Below are 19,790 nucleotides of genomic sequence, written 5' to 3' on the forward strand. Positions count from 1 at the left end.
TCTCCCAGTCTTAACATTTCACTCCCATCGCTTACATGATCACCATCGACGTCATCATCAAACTGATGTGGTGACGGAGTGCGAGTGAGGCCAGCTGAAATGCGAATAGACAGCTCATAAGCGCCGATGCAAAACAGGTAAAATTATAATCCAAAAAAACAGGTTCATAACAAAAATTGAAATAATATTTAAAAAAAGTAAATAAATTCGGAAATGTACAAAGTTAACTGTAGCATGGCTGGATGATAACATTTTTAAGCAATGCTCGAACTGACACAACTGAAAAAAAATTCAAATAACTGATACCATTATGAATAGATCAAGCAAATGCTGAGAATAAACTTCTTTTTGGCGAAAAGCATAGATAGTAATCATAGAAGCAGATTAAAAACATCTGGTTAAATAATAGTTAAGCTATAAATTCAGACTTGAATCTGTTATGTACATTTTTTAAACACCTTTGTAAATGAATTTTGAAAGAATTCGCCAAAAAAGAATTAATAATATCAATAATTAATATAATAATTAACATAATAATTAACATAATACGTAAAAATTACGATGATAATTATCGTAATAATAATTATAACTGGAATTTAACAAAAGTAGATGTTATATAATTTATGGATAAATACCAGATGCAATTTCATTGTTGCAATTCTTTTCTGATTCATCTCTAGAAAGGGTTTCCACAGTTCTGGTAGCACTGAGTTGGTTGGTAAAAAATTTTTTTATTTCAATTTATCGAAACTGAAAAAGAATTCAATTAAAAAAATTAAGAAAAAAAAGAAAGATTCTAATTGCGTGTTTCTTTTAAAGGCATTCCATAATTACCAACACACACACACACGCACGCACGCACACACACTCAAACATTCCTATAAGTATGAGAAACTTTGACCGAGAAAAAAAAGAACCTCGTGTCTAACTCTTCTGGATCATCCCAATTTTCTTCCAAAGGATTTGGTGAACAGCTTGAAGGGGTTGCTTCGTTACTATCGTTATTATTATTATTATTATTATTGCAGCTGCCGTCAGCATCCCAGTCATCAAAGTCTTCTTTGTCCCATCGTGATAGTGAAGAAAAGTAGTATTCACCCTCACCGTTGCCATCCTCTCCAGGACTTCCATGACCAACTGACCCTGACCATTTGTCGAGACCCACTTTGCTCCGTTGAGGTTTTGAAAAAGCCTGCATTGAAAAAAAAGAAGATATAAAATATCAATGATATAACGTAAAATATGGTGAATGAGTTAGCTCAAATGGTAATTGTGCTGATAACTTGCGATGAGACCTGGTTCGAATTCACGTCTGCACCGCGTGGAGCGTGTTAATCCATCCAAATGTGTGTGTGTGAATGGTGTGAATGCCGTGCAAAACATTTTGAGTGCCACTAAGTAAGGAGTGATTGCAAGCCGTTCTCCGGATGGCGAAACTGCAACAATGAGTGCAAGCGGAATTATAATTGAACTTCAGTAAAACACAGCGCATGTTAGCCCACACATATATCACACAACAAGCAATAGTCGTGGATCTTTTTGCAGTTGAACTCAGCCACTGCAACATCAGTGCCAGGCACCTTAGCCATTACACTGCCTTCCACTCATACATTTGTATTCCAAAAACTGAAACCAATTCATAGGAATGCGAGTGCATAAAAATAGTTCATTGAGTTTGAAGAAACATTATAACGTGAACAAAGAAAGCCGTTATTCAAATAAGGGTCACAAAAATTATCATAAAAACTTTATAGACAAAAACCTCCTCACCCCACTCTTTAATGATGCATGACCACGTGAGGCCTTTAAAGAGCTAACTAAACCATCTGGTAGGCCATCGAACTCAACTTCAAAATCGTTCTACGTAAAAAAAATAACACAAATTTTTAAAATTTTATTTATAGAATACTTTGATAAAATTAAAATTATAAAAATTTAATAATGAAGGGTAAGTTACCCAAAAGAGATCTAGATAGCGAAGGTTGAGGCAGCAATAGATGAAGACATCGGGGAAATAATAGAGCTGATTGTGGGAGAGATCGCACATCACCAGGCTTTCGAGATCTTCAAATGAACCGGGCACTTCATACAACTTTGATGGGACATTTGGATTATTTGAAATTCAGTATAATAAGAACATCTTGTTAATTACATTCATCTATTGTTAGTGTTATGGAAATTTTTGGTATAAATTCATAAATTCTTCGCTCAGCTACTTTACATTTCATTCGATGATTTGAAATAAATTTTATTATCATAGCAAACTTCTAAGCAGAATTCACATTAATTTTAATTGAATTAAACAAAAAAAGATTTGAGCATTAACAAACTCAACTCCAAAATACAACAAAAAAGTGATTAACTTTCAAATAATGTTTCTCTTGTAATATACCATTTTATAGTTAGAATAACTTAAAGAGTAAACAAATCAAAAAGATTTTTTGAAATTTAAAAAATTAAAAAAAAAAATTAATCATTTATTTATTTATTAATAAACTATTTCATACCTGGTTATTATTCAGCATTAACTCCTTCAAAGATGTCAGAGAGCCAAACTTAAAGGGCAAGCTTGCGATTTTGTTGTAAGAGATGTCCAGGTGTTCCAACAGCCTGAGGTCACAGAAGCTAGCTGGCAGACCCGTTAGCTTATTGCAGCCTGTCATTTCAAAATAAATCAAATCTAAATTTCTTAACAAAATATTTTAATAAGTGGAATATTTCAACAAATTTAAGACTACTAAACACTTTCACGTGTAGCTAATTAATTTTTTAAAAGCATCAACCACACACGCACCACACACACACGCACAATTATACATTCTCACTTTTTCAGTATTTGAAATATGTATAAATTGAAAAAAAGTATGTTTGTGAATTAAAAAAATGTGTTTGTAAATTCAAATAAGAATGTTAAAACGAGTGAACAAACTGAAGAAATGTATATATATAAAAAAAATGATTGCATAAATTGGAAAACCCATTATAAGCATTAGAAAAACACACAACTTACTGAGGTCAACCCATGTCAGGTTAGCCATCATCCCCACGTCTTCTGGCAGTCCCTCTAACCAAACACCCTTCAAATCCAACTTTTGCAAGGAGACCAACTTTGTGACATCATTTGGTAGGAAGGGAGCAATGTTGCTGAAGGAGGCAGCTGTCTCACTCCCATTGCCTAAATAGATTTCTCTCAAATTGATCAATTTTGATAGTGAGAAGAAGAGATTGTTGAAATTTTTTAAGCCATTCTTCTTAAGACTCAAGATCTGCAGGGTTACGTTTTGGCGCAACGCCGTTACAATGGGCAACAAACTGAGAGAGTTTTCATCTAGATACAATTCCTTCAGAGAAGCGAGCTCAAACATCCAGTAAGGCAGCTCTTCAAGTGAATTTGCACTAAAGTCGATTGTATTCAAATGTTTGCACGGTCGAATGATTGATGTGATCTGTGATATACGGTTGTAGCTGCAATTAAAATATTTCAGATGTTCAGATAACGAGAGAGATCTATCGGGCAGATGAGTCAGACAATTCCTCGACACGTCAAATGATTCTAATGATTTTAAAAAACATACACTGTCTGGCAATCTTGAAATTTTATTGTCAGACAAATTCAAACACTTCAGTTTAATCAGTCGACCTATGGAACTTGGCAGCTCTTGAAGTTCATTATGAGAGCAGTCGAGTGATTCCAACGAACGTAAAATACCTATATCAGTGGGCAAACGAGAAACAGATTTGTTGGAAATATCGATGTTGATTAAATTTTTGAAGCTCAAAGTTAATGCCAAGACAGATAGACTGAGGTAGTTCGATCCTGTATTGTTGTTGATGATATCGAGACAATTGTGCTGTATGTTGCAGTTGGTTTGGTCAATTTGTTGAAGTGTTTCAACAGGAGCCCAGAAGTGGCAGTCGTTTTCCAGGTTCAGCAAATTCATTTGAATAAATATTTTTAAAGGACTAGAAACTGAAAATTTTCAAAAATAATATAAAAATCCAAATTTTGTTAATCTAGAAATGAAAAAAATTCACAAGACTGAAAATGAAATAAAACAAACCAGAAAAAAAATTTTACAAGCTAATTATACTGTACTAGCTAGATAGATATATTTTATATAAAATTATAAATAATCAATTTTTTTATCAATTTATGAATGTGATCTGACAAGATAGCACATGTGTGATACATAGATTATTATTATACATTATCATATTATAATATTATATTATATATTACATATCAATATATTATTATAATTATAATATATTATAGATTAGAATATTAAATATCTAGTAATATCTGATATGATATCAATCGGTCAGTAGGACACTGACACCACAAACCACTAAAATAGATCAAAAAATCATCGGCAATCAAATCGGTGAATTTAACAAAAAAATATCAGCCACGACTATTTTTTTTAAATTATTCAGCACTTATTGAAATAAATTAAATTGTAATTAATTTGAAACTACACTAACTAAAGCACGACCTCTTCAATTCTTAAACAAAACCGAAACAGAAAAACTTAAAAGTTATCAAGATTATTTTAAAAGTTAACTTAAATTCTAGGTTTAATTCCATAAACATAGAAACTTTCAATAAGTTTATTTCTATTTTATTGTATACATGGTTCAAGTTTGAATTTAATTTAATCATATTTGATTTAATTTAATGAGAAACTAAATGACTAATAAACGTTTTTTTCTCAATAAAGTGATTTTTAATTGTTTTCAATCGACAGAATGATGCATTAAATGACGATAATAATAATAGTAATTAGAGACGAATATTGGTCTAATTTTACAACTACATTTTAACTATTGTAAAATTCTTAAAAAACAATAGAACAATTTTGATATTATATATCAATATTTTAAATTATAAATAATACCACCATAAATTTATATTAAATAAAATATTACACAGAAAAACGACTCAAACATGAGTCGTCCAAAACTTGTGAAATTCTGTAGCTTTTCGAACAAGAGGCGCAAATCTGTTGAAATTTTATTAAAAAAAATTGAATTCTCTAAAGTAGGGTAATTAGTTGGCTGCTAATTCCCAAGTGTTCCATATCTATTCTATTTATCAATTATATATTATTTATCAATTAGTTATCTACCATTTTATGTATCTTCTTATCTCATAAACAGTGATGGAACCGGAGTTTTGAGACTGAGATGCTTTGATGAACTTTTTTGATCATATCCTCTTACTTCCCGTGTATTACCGTTTCGTCGGAAGATGATTAATTATCTTTCTTTGCCATTTCCGTGTTTTACATAGAATCTTCTGTTTTCCTCTGTCATACCCACTTACTAATGAGATCATATGTTTGCCATATTGACCGAAAAGATAATTAAATTACGTTAATTTCTTGATGGTGACCGACGAGGTTAATGATACATTCTCACCGGATCTGCTAACGTTCGTTACATTGGAGATATCCATGGTTCATACAATGTTTATTAATTTAGCTTTTTATCGTTGTCTATATTTCTTATTTATAACTTCATTTTTATTCACTTATTGTAATTATTTATATTCATTTTATTGTTGAGTGCGACCTATACAACACATACATTTTTTAATTCACAATGTTTGCTTGAAATGAGCAGAATGTACGAACATGTACGAACGCAAGAATGTACGAACAATGACGAACAATGCAAAATTAGTTGTTATCAATACTTTCTAGGATCACTGCATATAATATTTTTAACTTTAATTTAAGTCTCTGATTACACTCAAAAAATTTTCTGAGTAAATTTTTATTAATTGTTTAGAAAACTTAAATTTTTTATTTGAACCGCTTTAATTTTTTTATATTCTCATGACGGTAACATTTAAGAAAACTTTTCCATTAAATTCCCGCTGTAAGGAAACTTGACGACCAACCTACTAAATTAAAAGACAAAAACCGGCGCTTTTAAAAACTTTTTTCAAATGTTAACACGAAGTCTCAAGGATGACATTAACTAATTGATTATATAATTATATAATTTAGAGAAATGCACTTTCATTGATTTTTTAATTTTTTAAAATTAAACTGATAGGAAACATGAAAGCTAGTTTATGAACCGCGTGTTTTCAAGTGCGAGTTGGCTATCATTTAAAATACAAGTTTTGTAAATCCACCGTGAATAATGTGATGGATGAGCTAGATGTCCACAGAGTAAACTTTCCTGTCGTTGAGGGCCTGTTGTTCCCTAAAACTTTCCACAATTTTTGAGCCGTCTGACTTTTCCAGCTTCCTGAATTGGTTTATCTGGTTGATTTTTTGTTGTTGTTACACATGTTGTTGGAATGAAGTATTAACTGCAATAAAATAAATGAATGCGCAAATGTTGACGTGTATTTGAATGTGAAATTAACTTTAATTGAATGAAACATACACAGATCTTCATTTAATTAAAGATTAATTAAAAATGTTTGCTGTTGATATTGAAAAAAATGTTCTATGTATTTTCTATGAATTTTAAATATTTTTTGAAAATTACTCGATGCAAAAGTCACGGGAGCTAAAAAATCACACGAAAGCGAGTATTAATTTAATCAGGCATTATCAATATGTAATAAAATTGATTGCTATTTATATAGGAGTGGATCTAGAGTTTAAAATTTTGTCCGGGTTGAAATAAAATTAAACAAATTTTCTATAGAAATTTTGACTGGATACTGAGTTCTCTATAAAAATTTTGACTGGATACTAAGTTCTCTTAAAAGTCATTAAGAACTCTACTTGGTGCAGGGACACCGTGATGGGTTTCTTGAAGACACGAACGTCGATTGGTTCGTTGCAGGTGAACTTGGAAATGCTTCCCTTGTACTGGTAGAACGATTTGGAATGGGAAAGGAACTTGCTCAAGTCTAACGTCTCGTTGAACTCACCCATTTTCTTCGCTTGTGCAAAATATTCTCAGTGAATTATTTATCGCTATTTATAAAATTCATCAAAAAAAGCCACGTTAAAAATTACAATGACAACCAATTTTATTTGAAATAATCTCAATTTTCTTAATAAGCGTAAACGGAGGTGCAAGCGACTGTACAGAGAATGGAGAAGTTTACGATGCTCACTCTCTGAATATGGTCTTGTAACCAGCGGAAGATGGGCGACGATCTTTTCAAGTTCAGAGTGAACCTTTCCGATCTTTCCATCGAATTTTGAAAACATATGTGAAAATTTTATTAAATGAACCATTTTTTAAATGATTTTCAAAAAAATATTTTAAATGATGTGTTAAGCGTCGCAGTGCTGCCAGGGTTAAGTGAAGTTGCAGTGGCCAGGCTCGAATGCGAGTACGTACCCGCCAATCTCGCGCATTTCAGGCGATGCAGTGTTTGCAATGCGCCGGTTCACAGGCATTTAAATGCGCGGTTTGTTGTGTGAAAAATTGAAAACAATGTAAGAAAAGTTGAAGCAGAAATTAAAATACTAAATGCATTTTTAGAAAATGACGCTTGCATTACGTTTGCGAGAATGACAACCAGGATACTTTTATCGAGGTGGTTTCGGTTTTTGTTGGGATCGGCCATATTCGCGAAGGAGAGGATCATCTGCCAGGTTGAAAAAACGTAAGAAAAATACGTAGACACTGAACAATTTTTTTTTGAGCAAATCTATTTTTTTGAGTAAATCACTAAATCAGTTAATTTATTACGCAATTACATTTTATAATAAAAATAACACCAAAACGAAATATTTCAATTAATAAATGATTGCAAAAACATGTTTGAAACTGACCTCGAAGTCATGTTTCTGTCCCATGATGGCGTGTTCGCCGGGCCATCTGAACATGATCGAGTTGAAGTACTCGCCGTAGTCACCATCGGGCGTGCAGCTCGGTTTGGGACCCACCAAAGCTGCCACTGATGTTTAGTAGTAGTAGTAGTAGTAGTAGTAGTAGTAGTAGTAGTAGTAGTAGTAGTAGTGTTGGTAGTAGTAGTAGTAGTAGTAGTGGTGGTGGTGGTAGTAGTAGCAGCAAAAAAAGCTGTGATGGTAGTAGTATCAGAAGTTTTCAAATTTCGTATTACCGTTTGTATTATTGTTGTTATCAACTGTCATTATTTAAAAAGTGTGATTATTTTTTTGTAGAATTATTAATGATGTTAGTATTAGTTGTAGTAGTAATAGTAGTAGTAGTAGTATAGTAGTAGTAGTAGTAGTAGTAGTAGTAGTAGTAGTAGTGGTGGTGGTGGTGGTGGTGGTGGTGGTAGTAGCAGAAAAAAAAGCTGTGATGGTAGTAGTATCAGAAGTTTTCAAATTTCGTCTTACCGTTTGTATTATTGTTGTATGTGGTGGTGGTGGTAGTAGTAGTAATAGTAGTAGTAGTAGTGTTAGTAGTAATAGTAATAGTAATATTGGTAGTAGTAGTATTAGAAGTTTTCAAATTTCAGATGAGCTGTCGTAATCGTGAGCGTCAAGACATTTCATATAACCTTATCAACGGCAGCCACACCAATAAAAACAGCAGACATATCAGCAGCAGCAACCACATCAACCACACACAAGATCACCAACCCTTTCAAAAAACAACCACAGCGACCACAGCAACCACCAAAACCTCAAAACATCCACAATCCAATCCTCCTAACCCGATCCGTTGTTGTTGACGAGATACAACTGCAACTCTTTATTACCGACAGGCATGTGAAACTTGTGGAAATCTTCCTCACTGGCGGGAATGGTGTGGGTGATATTGGTGGGGCTTTGGGAAGTGCCATTGTAGCAAATGGAGTCGTCCCAGTGTATCAACTCCTTCTCAGATTCGGGAGAAAAATCATCCGAAACTGATACTGTTGAATAAAAATTTCGCGGCCAATGTTATAGTTGAAAATGGTTAATTGAGTTGAGTTGTTAATTTATTGCCTGTTGGTTCACAAATGAAATGATAATTAACAGATGAATAAAAAAACATTTATTGAATTAATAACATTTATTTATTGGTTACAATTCAGATTCGTATTTTTCTGTTAAAATGATTCATGGATTTTACTTAGCAGAAACCAAAAATAAATTATGTTTCTTCTAACAGGTAATAATTTGTTTTTGTTATTGTTATACCGATAACGTATTTCAAAAATATTTTTGACGGTAAAATAAAATCTTATTTTTTAATTTGATAATTCATTAATTGACATATACTCTTACTATTTGCTTTTTAAAAAGTGTTCCAGTCTTATAATTAAAGTCATAGTGCTCTATAATTTAACTTAATGTGATGTAACGTGATTTAATGTGATGTAATGGGATAATTATTCAAATAAAATCTAAAAAATACTGAAAACTGACCACAAAGTTGGACAAAGGCTGCAAGACACAAGATGGCCAGTTCAATTCTTCTTCTTTCTGAAAACATTCTCATCGTCAGCCGCGCTAACTTCAAAATTATAATTTAAGAGATAAAAAAATAGAAGCTTTGATTTTTTTACTTTAAAAACGGTCGGTATTAACTTCTTGCAGCTGCCTCCTTTAAATACAGCTCCGACTGATTTATTTTCGGACTTAAATATCAATCCTTTTGATAAATTAGTAATATTCTGACAAAATAAATTTGATAATTTGTAGAGAAAAATTCACAGTTTGGAGTAACTTAAATAGATCGTCTAGATTAACTTTTGTCCTAATTATAAATTTTTAAAAATAATTTGCAAGTTGGCCCGAATTTGACCAATATTTTGTTTGGAGGTCTAATTATAAGTCTGAGATTATATTAAGACATAATTAGATAGTTATTATAATATATATGTATAGATATAATTAATAATATAGATAATATATGAATTACAATATCATGACTGCAGTTAATTTTATTAACTTTGTAGTTGTTATTAGTTGATCAAATTAATTAATTATTAATGACTGTAGTTGTCAATAATTAATTAAATTATTTGTCTATTGATAATTAAATAATAAATTATGTAATTAATTTTTCGAACTTATTTTTTACTTATTTTTAGTTGATAACTTAATTTGAGTTTTAAGCGATTTATGCTATAACAACGACGTAAACAACAACAAAAACAACATTGTTAACAACGCAAACATTACAAGCGGCCACGTTAGCCCCAACAACGACAACGACATTAACTACACCGACAACATTAATAACAATATCAACATAATCAACAACGACAACAACAAACAAACACCACAAACAACATCAATAGCATTTTTCGTTTCAAGTAAATCTAATGATTTTGCAATTAATTGGGATCATAAACATTGAAGTTACATTTCCCAACATCTGGCCTCGTTTGTATTGTATGCTAATCGCTAGAAGGAGTAAAACTAAGACGGTGCAAAAGATTAGTCTCGTCTATAGTAACATATTTCAGGGTTTTTTTTTAAAACGTTGTCATTAATTTATAACATTATGTCACCGTGTTGCATTAAGTCAAATGACATTACTTTACGTTATGTCACATCACATTATATTGTAATTGCTGTCGGATTGAAAATCCTAACGATTAAAATTAACAATCTTTAATAATAAATAAAACACCACAAAACTAGCAAAGTGATTCCTGGGAGCTAGCTACATAAAGGGAAAAACTTCGATACTATTCTGATGGGTATTCGAGCTGCTAATGAGCCCACTTTTTGGACGAAACACGTGTCCAGCCTATCCAAACGAATACTATTCTTTTCTTCTTTTTACTCCAGCTCACTCAGCTCACTGCTCTCTCTGGTTTGGTGTTCTCATACCATAGCGCAACCGTAACATCACATGACGTTATATCCCGTTGTCATCACAAAGCTGGGATAAAAGAACAATTTGAAAAACCAAATTTTACATAAAATGGAACATTTTATATAATTAATTTTATTATTACTATCACTGTATGTTTAATTTACATTTCTTTGCGGGACAGTAGCGAAATATTTTAGAGTTTGCGCAAAGGAAAGTGTATCGATTTGGCAAATTACAATTTTACCCATTCTCATTTAAGTGGTTTCATTATTGAATATTTCATAATTTTGAATGAACGATCAAAATAAAACTAAATAACTTAATAAAAGATATGTTCTTTGTTAGTCCGTTTAGCAAGCAGTGTGATAGTGGAAATTTATTTTTGAATAAATTCAGGTTGACCAGAATTTTGAAGTAACAAAGTGACAAAATTTTTATGAAATAAACGAACTATTGTTAAAGTTAATGGCACACATTTTTAAAATTAGGTAAATAAAAGGAAACATCACACTTAACATCTGTCAAAAGTGTTCAAAATATAATATTGATAGATTGATTTGCTGAATGTCTAGTCTATCGGAGATTAATTCATCGTTGTTAATTATAAGCATTCCACTAACAACTGTCTTAGTATAGGAATTGGATCATGGTAGCAATAAAGAAAGATTAAAATGAGATGATCAAATTGGCACATTGTTTTAATGAAAATGTGAGCCTCACCCTCACATGTTTATTTTTTGTTTTATATAAATCTTGTTCAGCCAGAAAAGATCAACAATTGTTCTTATAAATTCGTTCTAAACTCCTCCTTGCATGCGCGCTTGTAAAGGAGGAGCTACCTCTAAAGTTAAAATTGCATTACGTGGATCAGATCTGAAAGAGTAACATCATTGAAGTACTATAAGCAAATCTTTTGTTAACGGACATTAAAAGAGAGATGGAGCGTTTGGTCTTGATATTAATTCACTTATAAATCAAAGATCAGCTTTGAACATAATAGGGATAAGAAATGCATTGATAAATACCCTATCCTTAGATTCTGTTTCTTCGGGCTTTCTATATTTTGATCTTCAACATTTTCAGAAGTCGCGAACCTCCACACAACATTTCATGATTAAAGTGCGTAAAATAAATTATCTTTGTAACAAATTGAAACTTTTCATAAAAAAATATTTATACATCTGACTGTTGGACGTGATTGATGCAATTTGGCATAATGCAAATTGTATTCCTGAGGTGACAGATTTGATGACTGTGAAATTGATGTACCTATGATTGTAGAGTGGATTTCACGTATGCGTGAGCGTAAAGTGAGTTGTTGATAGTGTGGCTGAAACAAAAAATTTTATGAATGAATGAGCTAAAGTATGAGTAGAGAATGGATTTGACATCCTGTGTGGTTGTTAATGGAATTGAATTGTATGGCTGAAGTGACAAATTTGATGACTTGAAATACGATGCGTAAAATGGATGGTCGATGTGTTCGCCTAAGATTGAAATTTGTCACAAAGTTTTAATGATACTTCCTCTAGAATAACTACCATTGTGGTATTTGTCATTTAAGTTTTTTGTAAATTGGGTGGTGTGTAATATTATTTATTTAAAGAGAACAGGTTGGTAAGGGAGAGAGAGAGAGAGAGAGAGAGAATTTGTATAAGGTGAGCGTGCATTGCATACTTCTCATTGTCTAGGCGCTTAAGTGCATAATCGTCGGTATTTATAGCGGTGATGAAACATGTGCGATTGAGAAATATCTACTCTACATTATTGAACTGCTCGTTAAATAAAAGCTTTTAACTGTGTCAAAAGTTTTGAAATAAAATCTGTTAAATATTAAATAAATTATTTCTATTAAAAATATTAACTGAGTCAACCAGAACAACGAAACTCAAATCTCAAAATGAACCTTAATAGGCCTATCATACTCTCCTTACTGATCATCTTCATCTCGTCTTCCAACTCACTGGACATTTGCGGCTCTCCATTCCACGATGTCGTTTCGAAATCTCACCTGGCCGATGTTGTTGTCAGCGGGAAAATGATGGTGAGAATAGAATCAAAACTCTCTTCGTCTAAGTGGCATTACGCAATCAAGTTCAACGTTGATGAAATCATCAAAGGCACCAACCAGACCTCAAAAGAAATTTCAGAAAACCAACAAATCACCATCGAAACATTTTCCGATGAAGTTGAAGACCCCGTAGAATGTTTTTACAAGGACATTCATCCCACCCTAAATTACATCATGTTCCTAAGGGCTCCAAACTCGACCCTACCCTCGGCCTCACTATACAGACTAAACTCATTTCCAGTTTTGAAGGCTGAAAACGTGACTGAGCAGATAAGGAATGGGATTTGTGAGAACTGCACTGATGCTCCAACTGCAATGATGGCTGAAAATTCCAACGTGATAGAGATTGGATGGGGAAGAACTTCGAAGCTGGATTGCAAGTTTGCCGGCCGCCCCACACCTGTCATCACTTGGTACCGCAACAACGAAACCATCACAAACAATCGTAAATTCAACATTATAGTCAACGAGTTAGTGGAAACATTGCTTTAAAATTTCATATTTCTTGACAAATTACTGAAAATCACTATTGAAACGTGCCTAACTCTAGCATTACTCAAACTTCATAAATATTTGAAATGTTTCACGAATAGCACTTGAAATTGAAAAAACTAGAACAACGTATGCAATCACTTTCATTTGATAACATGTGCAAAAAATAACTAGTGGCAACTTTTAATAAAATTGTTTCAATACATGTACTACTACACTCTATCGTACGATCATTCAGTCATCAGTATCATATAAATATAAACATAACATAGTATAGTTCATAAAATCAAACTCTCAAAATTGACGTGTATGTGTATGTGGAAGGAAATTTACTAATGTACCATTACTCACCTCAGAGATTCTTCGAGGTTGGAACTTATCAGGATAGTTACCAGGTACGCCGGTAGGTACACCTGTGTGGCTGAGAACGTGGCTGGCAGGTCCACAGCCGCAATTGATGTCAGTGTTCTGTCTCGTGAGAAAACATGTTAGAAGTTATTTCATTTGTATTGTTGTAAATTTTCTTGCTTCTTCGAGGTTGGAACTTGGTTGGTTGGCTGTAAGATGTACTTTCATGGTTGGTTGATTGGTTGGTTAGTTGGTTGGTTGGTTAGTTAGTTGGCATCATACATCATGCTCGTAGACACAAATTTCCATAGTTTTTTAACTATGGTTTATAACTATATTTGTATAACTTCATAACATTTCAAATTTTTACGATTTATTTTTTATTTCATTTCTAATTCGTCGTTATTTCTTGTAAATGGCTAACATATTTTAGTTTTTCAATCGACTAATAAATTATAACTCAAACATATTTCATCACGTTCAAATTTAAAAAATTTTTTCGATTGTACATTTTCCATCCATCCAACCAGCCAACCAACCATGAAAGTACATTTTACAACTAACCAGCCAACCAACTAACCATAAAAGTACATTTAACAACCAACCGACCAACCAACCGACCGACTAACCAACCAATCATAAAAGTACATTTAACAACCAACCAACCAACCAACCAATTAGACCGAGAACCTTTCCTTCGCTGCCCGGAAAGATTGAAGAACCACTGCCTGAACAACGGCCTCTGCGTCCTCCCCCATCACAGCCATATTCCTACTTGCCAGTCAGTTCCAAACTCAAATTTTTTGTTTCCATCTTTTTTTTATTCTTTGTTTTTTAGATTTAATTTTAAATTTAAATATTTTTTTATTTACAATGAGTAGGAAAAAATTATATTTGTATTAATTTTTATTCATTCGATGTTAAATTAAGTTTTATAATTCCTAATTTTTGTTATTATCTATTATAGATATGAAAAAATATGAATACCATTTTTTTGGTAATAATTAATTTATCTATCTGTGTGAAATACTTATAATGATAGTTTTAATTCGTACGTTTTAGTTCATTGAAGAATGAATTTAAGGTCATTAACATGCAAAAATTGCTAGTGTTGTCATTTTATAGCTTATCACTTGAACATCATCGTCGTCATTATCATGTCATACAGAGCAAGGTTGCTAGCACAACACTGTATTGTGTATACCGTCTACACTGTTAACATTGCCATCATCATAACCATTTATCATCACCGTCATCTTCATCATCGTCATCATCATTATCTTCTTCTTCATCACCGTCATTTTCATCACTGTCATCATCACCATCATCTTCATCACTGTCATCATCACCACCATCATCATCATGACAACGCAGATGTGATGGGCTATATTTCTACGGACCGAGATGCAGTCTGTCGACCGGAGAAGGCGAGTTGAAAGAGAAAGAAAGTGGGTTTTTCCAAATTGAGAATTTTACGACCTCACAATGATTTAAATATAGATTTATTAAATTTAAATAGTATTATTGCATATTAACTATTAAAGAGAAACTTTTCCTTTTTTAACAAAAATCTCTATATAACGAACTTTTTACGTTTTTAAATTTTTATATAACGATTTTTTAGAATTTTACTTAAAAAATTATTTTTGTAGAACAAAAATAATAAAAAACTGTTAAAAATCAAAATTTTGCTAAGAACAAAACTCGTAACCGAACCGAAATATTTTTTGCTAGTTTAACCGAAACCGAAAACCGTAACGAGATAACTAACGGTTCGATGCTAAAAATTTAACAAAAAAAGTTTGGTCAAATTCAGAAAAAAACTTATTTAGATAATACTTCGTCTTTTGAAATTCTATGTTAATTTTTATTATCCTTGAAAATTTGTTATCTCTTTTTTCGTTTGTTTTTCCGACTGAGTTCGCCGATAATTTGAGTAAGAATTGCCACGTGAAAAGAAATCCAGTATAATTGGAAAAATTAGAGATCAAGTGCGATCATCTTAAAAATTTTGAAGTACCAGTTACACACCTGCATACATGAGCCTGGAAACATCTGTTTTGAGATTAAAATTTATTCTCAGAGACTGCAGAAGTGGTTTCAATAAAAACATTTTAGAAGATATATTAAAATTAGAAGAAATTTTTATCTTTTTTGAAACAATCTTATTTTTATATGAATGATTTCAAAATATTTTTGAAATGATTGTTTTAATTTGTTGAAAAAAGTATTAAAAACGTTTCATTTTATATTTATACTGACAACACTTAAAAATCATTTTTGTTATTGATTTCTTATTATTCACATTCTAAAATGTAATTCAAATTGGCATTGTTTTGAGAGTTGGATGTCCGTATGTCCGTTACATGCGTTTAAGGAACTATGCTTGAAAAAATTAAGTTTCGGAGCGAAACCGGAAACCTAAGGAAAACCGATATTATTTTAGGAACGAAAACCGGAATTGAACCAAAATTTATTTGGCTAATTGAACCGAAACCGTAAATCGAAACGAAAAAATTACGGTTCGATGCCCTGGAAATACACGACCGGCAAACAATCCGTGAATTGATAGGAGCGATGTTTTTGTACGCCTTTAATATCTTAGAGCCATATTCACTGTTTCTTGTTCTAGTATTCTAGTAATTTTTGCATGCCAAATGATGCCAGCCACTACAACCATTACACTATTTCGTCATCCACATCAGTTCATAATTTTAATACGGATTTAAATATAATAACCCCAAGCAAACTAAACTTAATAAGCAACTGCAGAATTCCCAAGAAATGTAAAAACCATATTTTGTTAGATAATCTTTTGTAGGTAAATCAATATCACCAAAGCAACATGTGCATAACAACTTGAGATAATTAATTCTGGCACATGTGAGTTTAATTATAGATCAGTCCTAAATATAATTATCTAAAGTATCTCTTAAAATATAAATACATTTGGCGTATCCGTGTATGATGTGTGTGCTCTAAAAACAAATTTTACAAAATTGTGAAAAATTACGGTTTTTGGTTTCGGTTAAACTGGCAAACAATATTTCGGTTCGGTTACGGCTTTTGTTCCGAACAAAATTTCAGTTTTTAGCGGTTTTCGGTTACTGTTCAGTTCCGGTTCGATGCCCTGCAATAATCTCCTAATCATTTCAATCATCTCCCAATCATTTCAATCACCTCCCAACCATCTAACACTCAGAAGCAGGGCAGCACAGTTTCAGGGACGTCATGATGATATTGTCAGCTGTCATTGTTGGCATCATCTTTCTGGCCGTTCTCATCACCTCTATATACTTCTGCAAGTCAGTATGTGTATGTACGTGTGTGCGTGTGTGTGTGCGTGTGTGTGCATGTTGTTATTTTCTATACACATACGATATCTTCATAATGAGTAGAGCTAGCGCGTCTGCACGTTAATCTGCTTGACGACGCCTTTTATAGTGCAGGATGGGCAAGTATCTATCAATTTATCTATTTGTCTGTCTGTTTATCTATCTTTTTATCTCTCTGTCTGTCTGTCCGTCCATCCATCCATCTATCCATCCATCCATCCATCTATTTATCTATCTATTATGTAACTATCAAATTCTGATCTCATCAAAAAACTATCAATTCTTTCGATCACTCACATTTTGTTCAATTTTTATACGGACGGTGGTTTCACCGTATCTCACGCTTTTACTTTGCACTGGTCCAGCCAGATGATGTGCCTGCCAGAACTCAGAAACTACCCAACTCCACCTGATTTTTGTGGAGGTAGGCACGATGCGATGTGACACTGAAAGTCCAACTGAACAGCAAGTTAAGACGCAAGTCATCTAAGTCAACGCCAGTTCTCAATAAATTTCTATCGATTTTCAAATTCGCTTTAAAATACTTGATTGTCTTTTTATAAAAACAAATTAAACCGAACTTGAAAAGTAAGAGAATTGTTAAATTGCAAACATTCACTCAGTAACACCAAAGCCAAGAGACTTCGCAGGACAACCGGCAACTTTAAAAAACTGTACCAAACAAAAATATATACTACATGCCAAATGCCAACAACAGAAACACCTGAGCAGATGAATTTCAATTCATATCTCGAAAAAATTTCCCCCAAAAAAACAAACAAATCAACTTATACAGAATCCCCTTTATTTTTCTAATTTTATAGCGCTTAGTTAGGAAGGTAGGATGAGCTAGGTAGGTATTTTGATCAGTTTCGTTTCTTTGACTGAGGCACTTATCAACGGATCTCACTGGTTATATAATAATAGATAATAGTAATAATAAAATGTTAGATAATAATAATAACAGCAACAACAATAATAATAATAAAATAAGAGAATAACTTTTGCTTTTTATTTTTAATTACGTTAAGAATTTAAATGTTTCTGTGTGCAAACACGCTAGAGTAAGAGTGATGATGATGATGATGGTGATGGTGATGATGATGGTGATGAATAGTGATGATAATGATGATGATAATGATGATGATGGTGATGAATAGTGATGATAATGATGATGATGACGATGATGACTAACGAACGATGACGAAGTTGAAAATGCGTGATGAGAATTAACTCTATTTTCGTCAAACTAGTTTATAAAAGATTTCACGAATAATAATAACAATAATAATAAAAATACTAATACTAATATTAATAATAATATTAAAATTTTTAATATTACTACTACTACTACTAATACTACTACTACTACTACTACTACTACTACTACTACTACTACTTCTACTACTACTACTACTACTACTACTACTACTACTACTACTACTACTACTACTACTACTACTGCTACTACTGCTACTACTACTACTACTACTACTACTATTAATAATACTACTACTACTACTAATAATAATAACAATATTAACATTGTAGAAAACACAGCTCGGTTAAACGAACAACGTACAAGAATCAGAGGGCAAAGTTACTGGACGACGAAGCATTTCAGAACAGGAAAATCTACAAAAATAATAATAATAATATCATCAAAAACAACAACAACAATAATAATAATAATAATAATAATAATTGCAACATCTTGATGGAACAATCTTCGTCAAACGTTTGAAATTGTCCGATTGGTGAGTTGTATCTCTTGTTATTTATGTTGTTGTTGTTATTATTGCTATTATTATTGCTATTATTATTATTATTATTTTTAGTATTATTATTATCATTATTATTATTGTTAATTTCATCTTTCTGTGTATTTATTGTTAGTTTTTTAATTTCTGAGACAAGCCTCCTCTTTGTACGTAATTAAAAATATGATGAAGAAGAAGTGCTTGAGATTTAATGATAATATTAATAATAATAATAAAATTAATAAGAATAATAATAATAAAATTAATAAAAATAATAATAATAAAATTATTAAGACTAATGATAATAAAATTAATAAGAATAATAATAATATTAATAATATTGATAATACGATAATACTGAGCAGAATAACTGTAGCAGTAGTATTAATAGGAAAAAGCAGCAGTAACATCAGTAGTAATAGTAGTAGTAGTAGTAGTAGTAGTAGTAGTAGTAGTAGTAGTAGTAGTAGTAATAATAGAAGTAGTAGCCAGAGCAGCAGCAGTAGTAGTAGCTAGTAGCAGCAGAAACAGAAATAGTGGTAATATTAGTTGTAGCAGTAGTAGTTGTTGTAGTAGTAGTAGAAGTAGTAGTAGTAGTAGTAGCATTAGTAGTAGCAGAAACAGAAATAGTGGTAATATTAGTTGTAGCAGTAGTAGTTGTTGTAGTAGTAGTTGAAGTAGTAGTAGTAGCAGCAGAAACAGAAATAATGGTAATATTAGTTGTAGCAGTAGCAGTAGTACCAGCAGTAGGTAGTAGTAGTATTAGCAGTAGTAGTAGCAGTAGTAGTGGTAGCAGCATGAAAATATAATTATATCATCATATGATGTGTCACGAACGTAATATGGGTTCACCTTTGTTTGAAAACCTTTCTCATGTCTGGTGTATTGAATAGTCACAGCGGATATAGCACGAGTCATAATAATAATTATAATAATTATTATTATATTTATTAATAATAATAACAAATTAATAATAATAACTAAAAGAAATAATAATTATAGATACGTTTCAGTCAATCCTAGCCGACGATCGGCTTCTAAGCCTACACTTGATCAACACCTGTTTCGATACGTATATAG

The 19,790-nt window shown here is 32.0% G+C and overlaps 3 protein-coding genes across 3 annotated transcripts; 1 reads left to right on the forward strand and 2 right to left on the reverse strand.

Moving 5' to 3' along the window:
- Positions 1 to 1,894: 1,894 nt before the first annotated feature.
- Positions 1,895 to 3,941, reverse strand: HELRODRAFT_80941 (hypothetical protein; the record flags this gene model as incomplete). Its single annotated transcript, XM_009020643.1, has 3 exons — positions 1,895 to 2,092; positions 2,508 to 2,656; positions 3,314 to 3,941. The coding sequence occupies 3 exons, from the start codon at positions 3,939 to 3,941 to the stop codon at positions 1,895 to 1,897; spliced, it is 975 nt and encodes a 324-aa protein (XP_009018891.1).
- A 1,987-nt stretch (positions 3,942 to 5,928) lies between these two features.
- Positions 5,929 to 9,702, reverse strand: HELRODRAFT_185672 (hypothetical protein). Its single transcript, XM_009020644.1, has 7 exons — positions 9,303 to 9,702; positions 8,606 to 8,806; positions 7,755 to 7,879; positions 7,481 to 7,567; positions 7,088 to 7,160; positions 6,750 to 6,910; positions 5,929 to 6,275 (listed from the first exon to the last, which is right to left on the reverse strand). Exons 1-7 carry the CDS (start codon positions 9,373 to 9,375, stop codon positions 6,168 to 6,170), a joined length of 828 nt encoding a protein of 275 aa, XP_009018892.1. The 5' UTR covers positions 9,376 to 9,702; the 3' UTR covers positions 5,929 to 6,167.
- A 2,902-nt stretch (positions 9,703 to 12,604) lies between these two features.
- On the forward strand, positions 12,605 to 17,394 carry HELRODRAFT_174099 (hypothetical protein; the record flags this gene model as incomplete). The annotated part of the gene is made up of 5 exons (XM_009020645.1): positions 12,605 to 13,245; positions 13,624 to 13,707; positions 14,990 to 15,063; positions 16,818 to 16,920; positions 17,316 to 17,394. 5 exons carry the CDS (start codon positions 12,605 to 12,607, stop codon positions 17,392 to 17,394), a joined length of 981 nt encoding a protein of 326 aa, XP_009018893.1.
- Positions 17,395 to 19,790: the final 2,396 nt, after the last annotated feature.

Source organism: Helobdella robusta (genome assembly GCF_000326865.2).
Source record: "Helobdella robusta unplaced genomic scaffold HELROscaffold_28, whole genome shotgun sequence".
Taxonomy (NCBI): Eukaryota; Metazoa; Annelida; class Clitellata; order Rhynchobdellida; family Glossiphoniidae; genus Helobdella; species Helobdella robusta.

Bases quoted from the DNA above. Each gene is read 5' to 3' on its own strand.
- HELRODRAFT_185672 (XM_009020644.1), bottom strand. From the start codon at position 9,375: ATGAGAATGTTTTCAGAAAGAAGAAGAATTGAACTGGCCATCTTGTGT. The intron at 8,807-9,302 runs GTCAGTTTTCAG...TTTATTCAACAG, and splicing joins AGCCTTTGTCCAACTTTGTG to TATCAGTTTCGGATGATTTT. The intron at 7,161-7,480 runs GTAATGCAAGCG...TTCGATGGAAAG, and splicing joins TGGTTGTCATTCTCGCAAAC to ATCGGAAAGGTTCACTCTGA.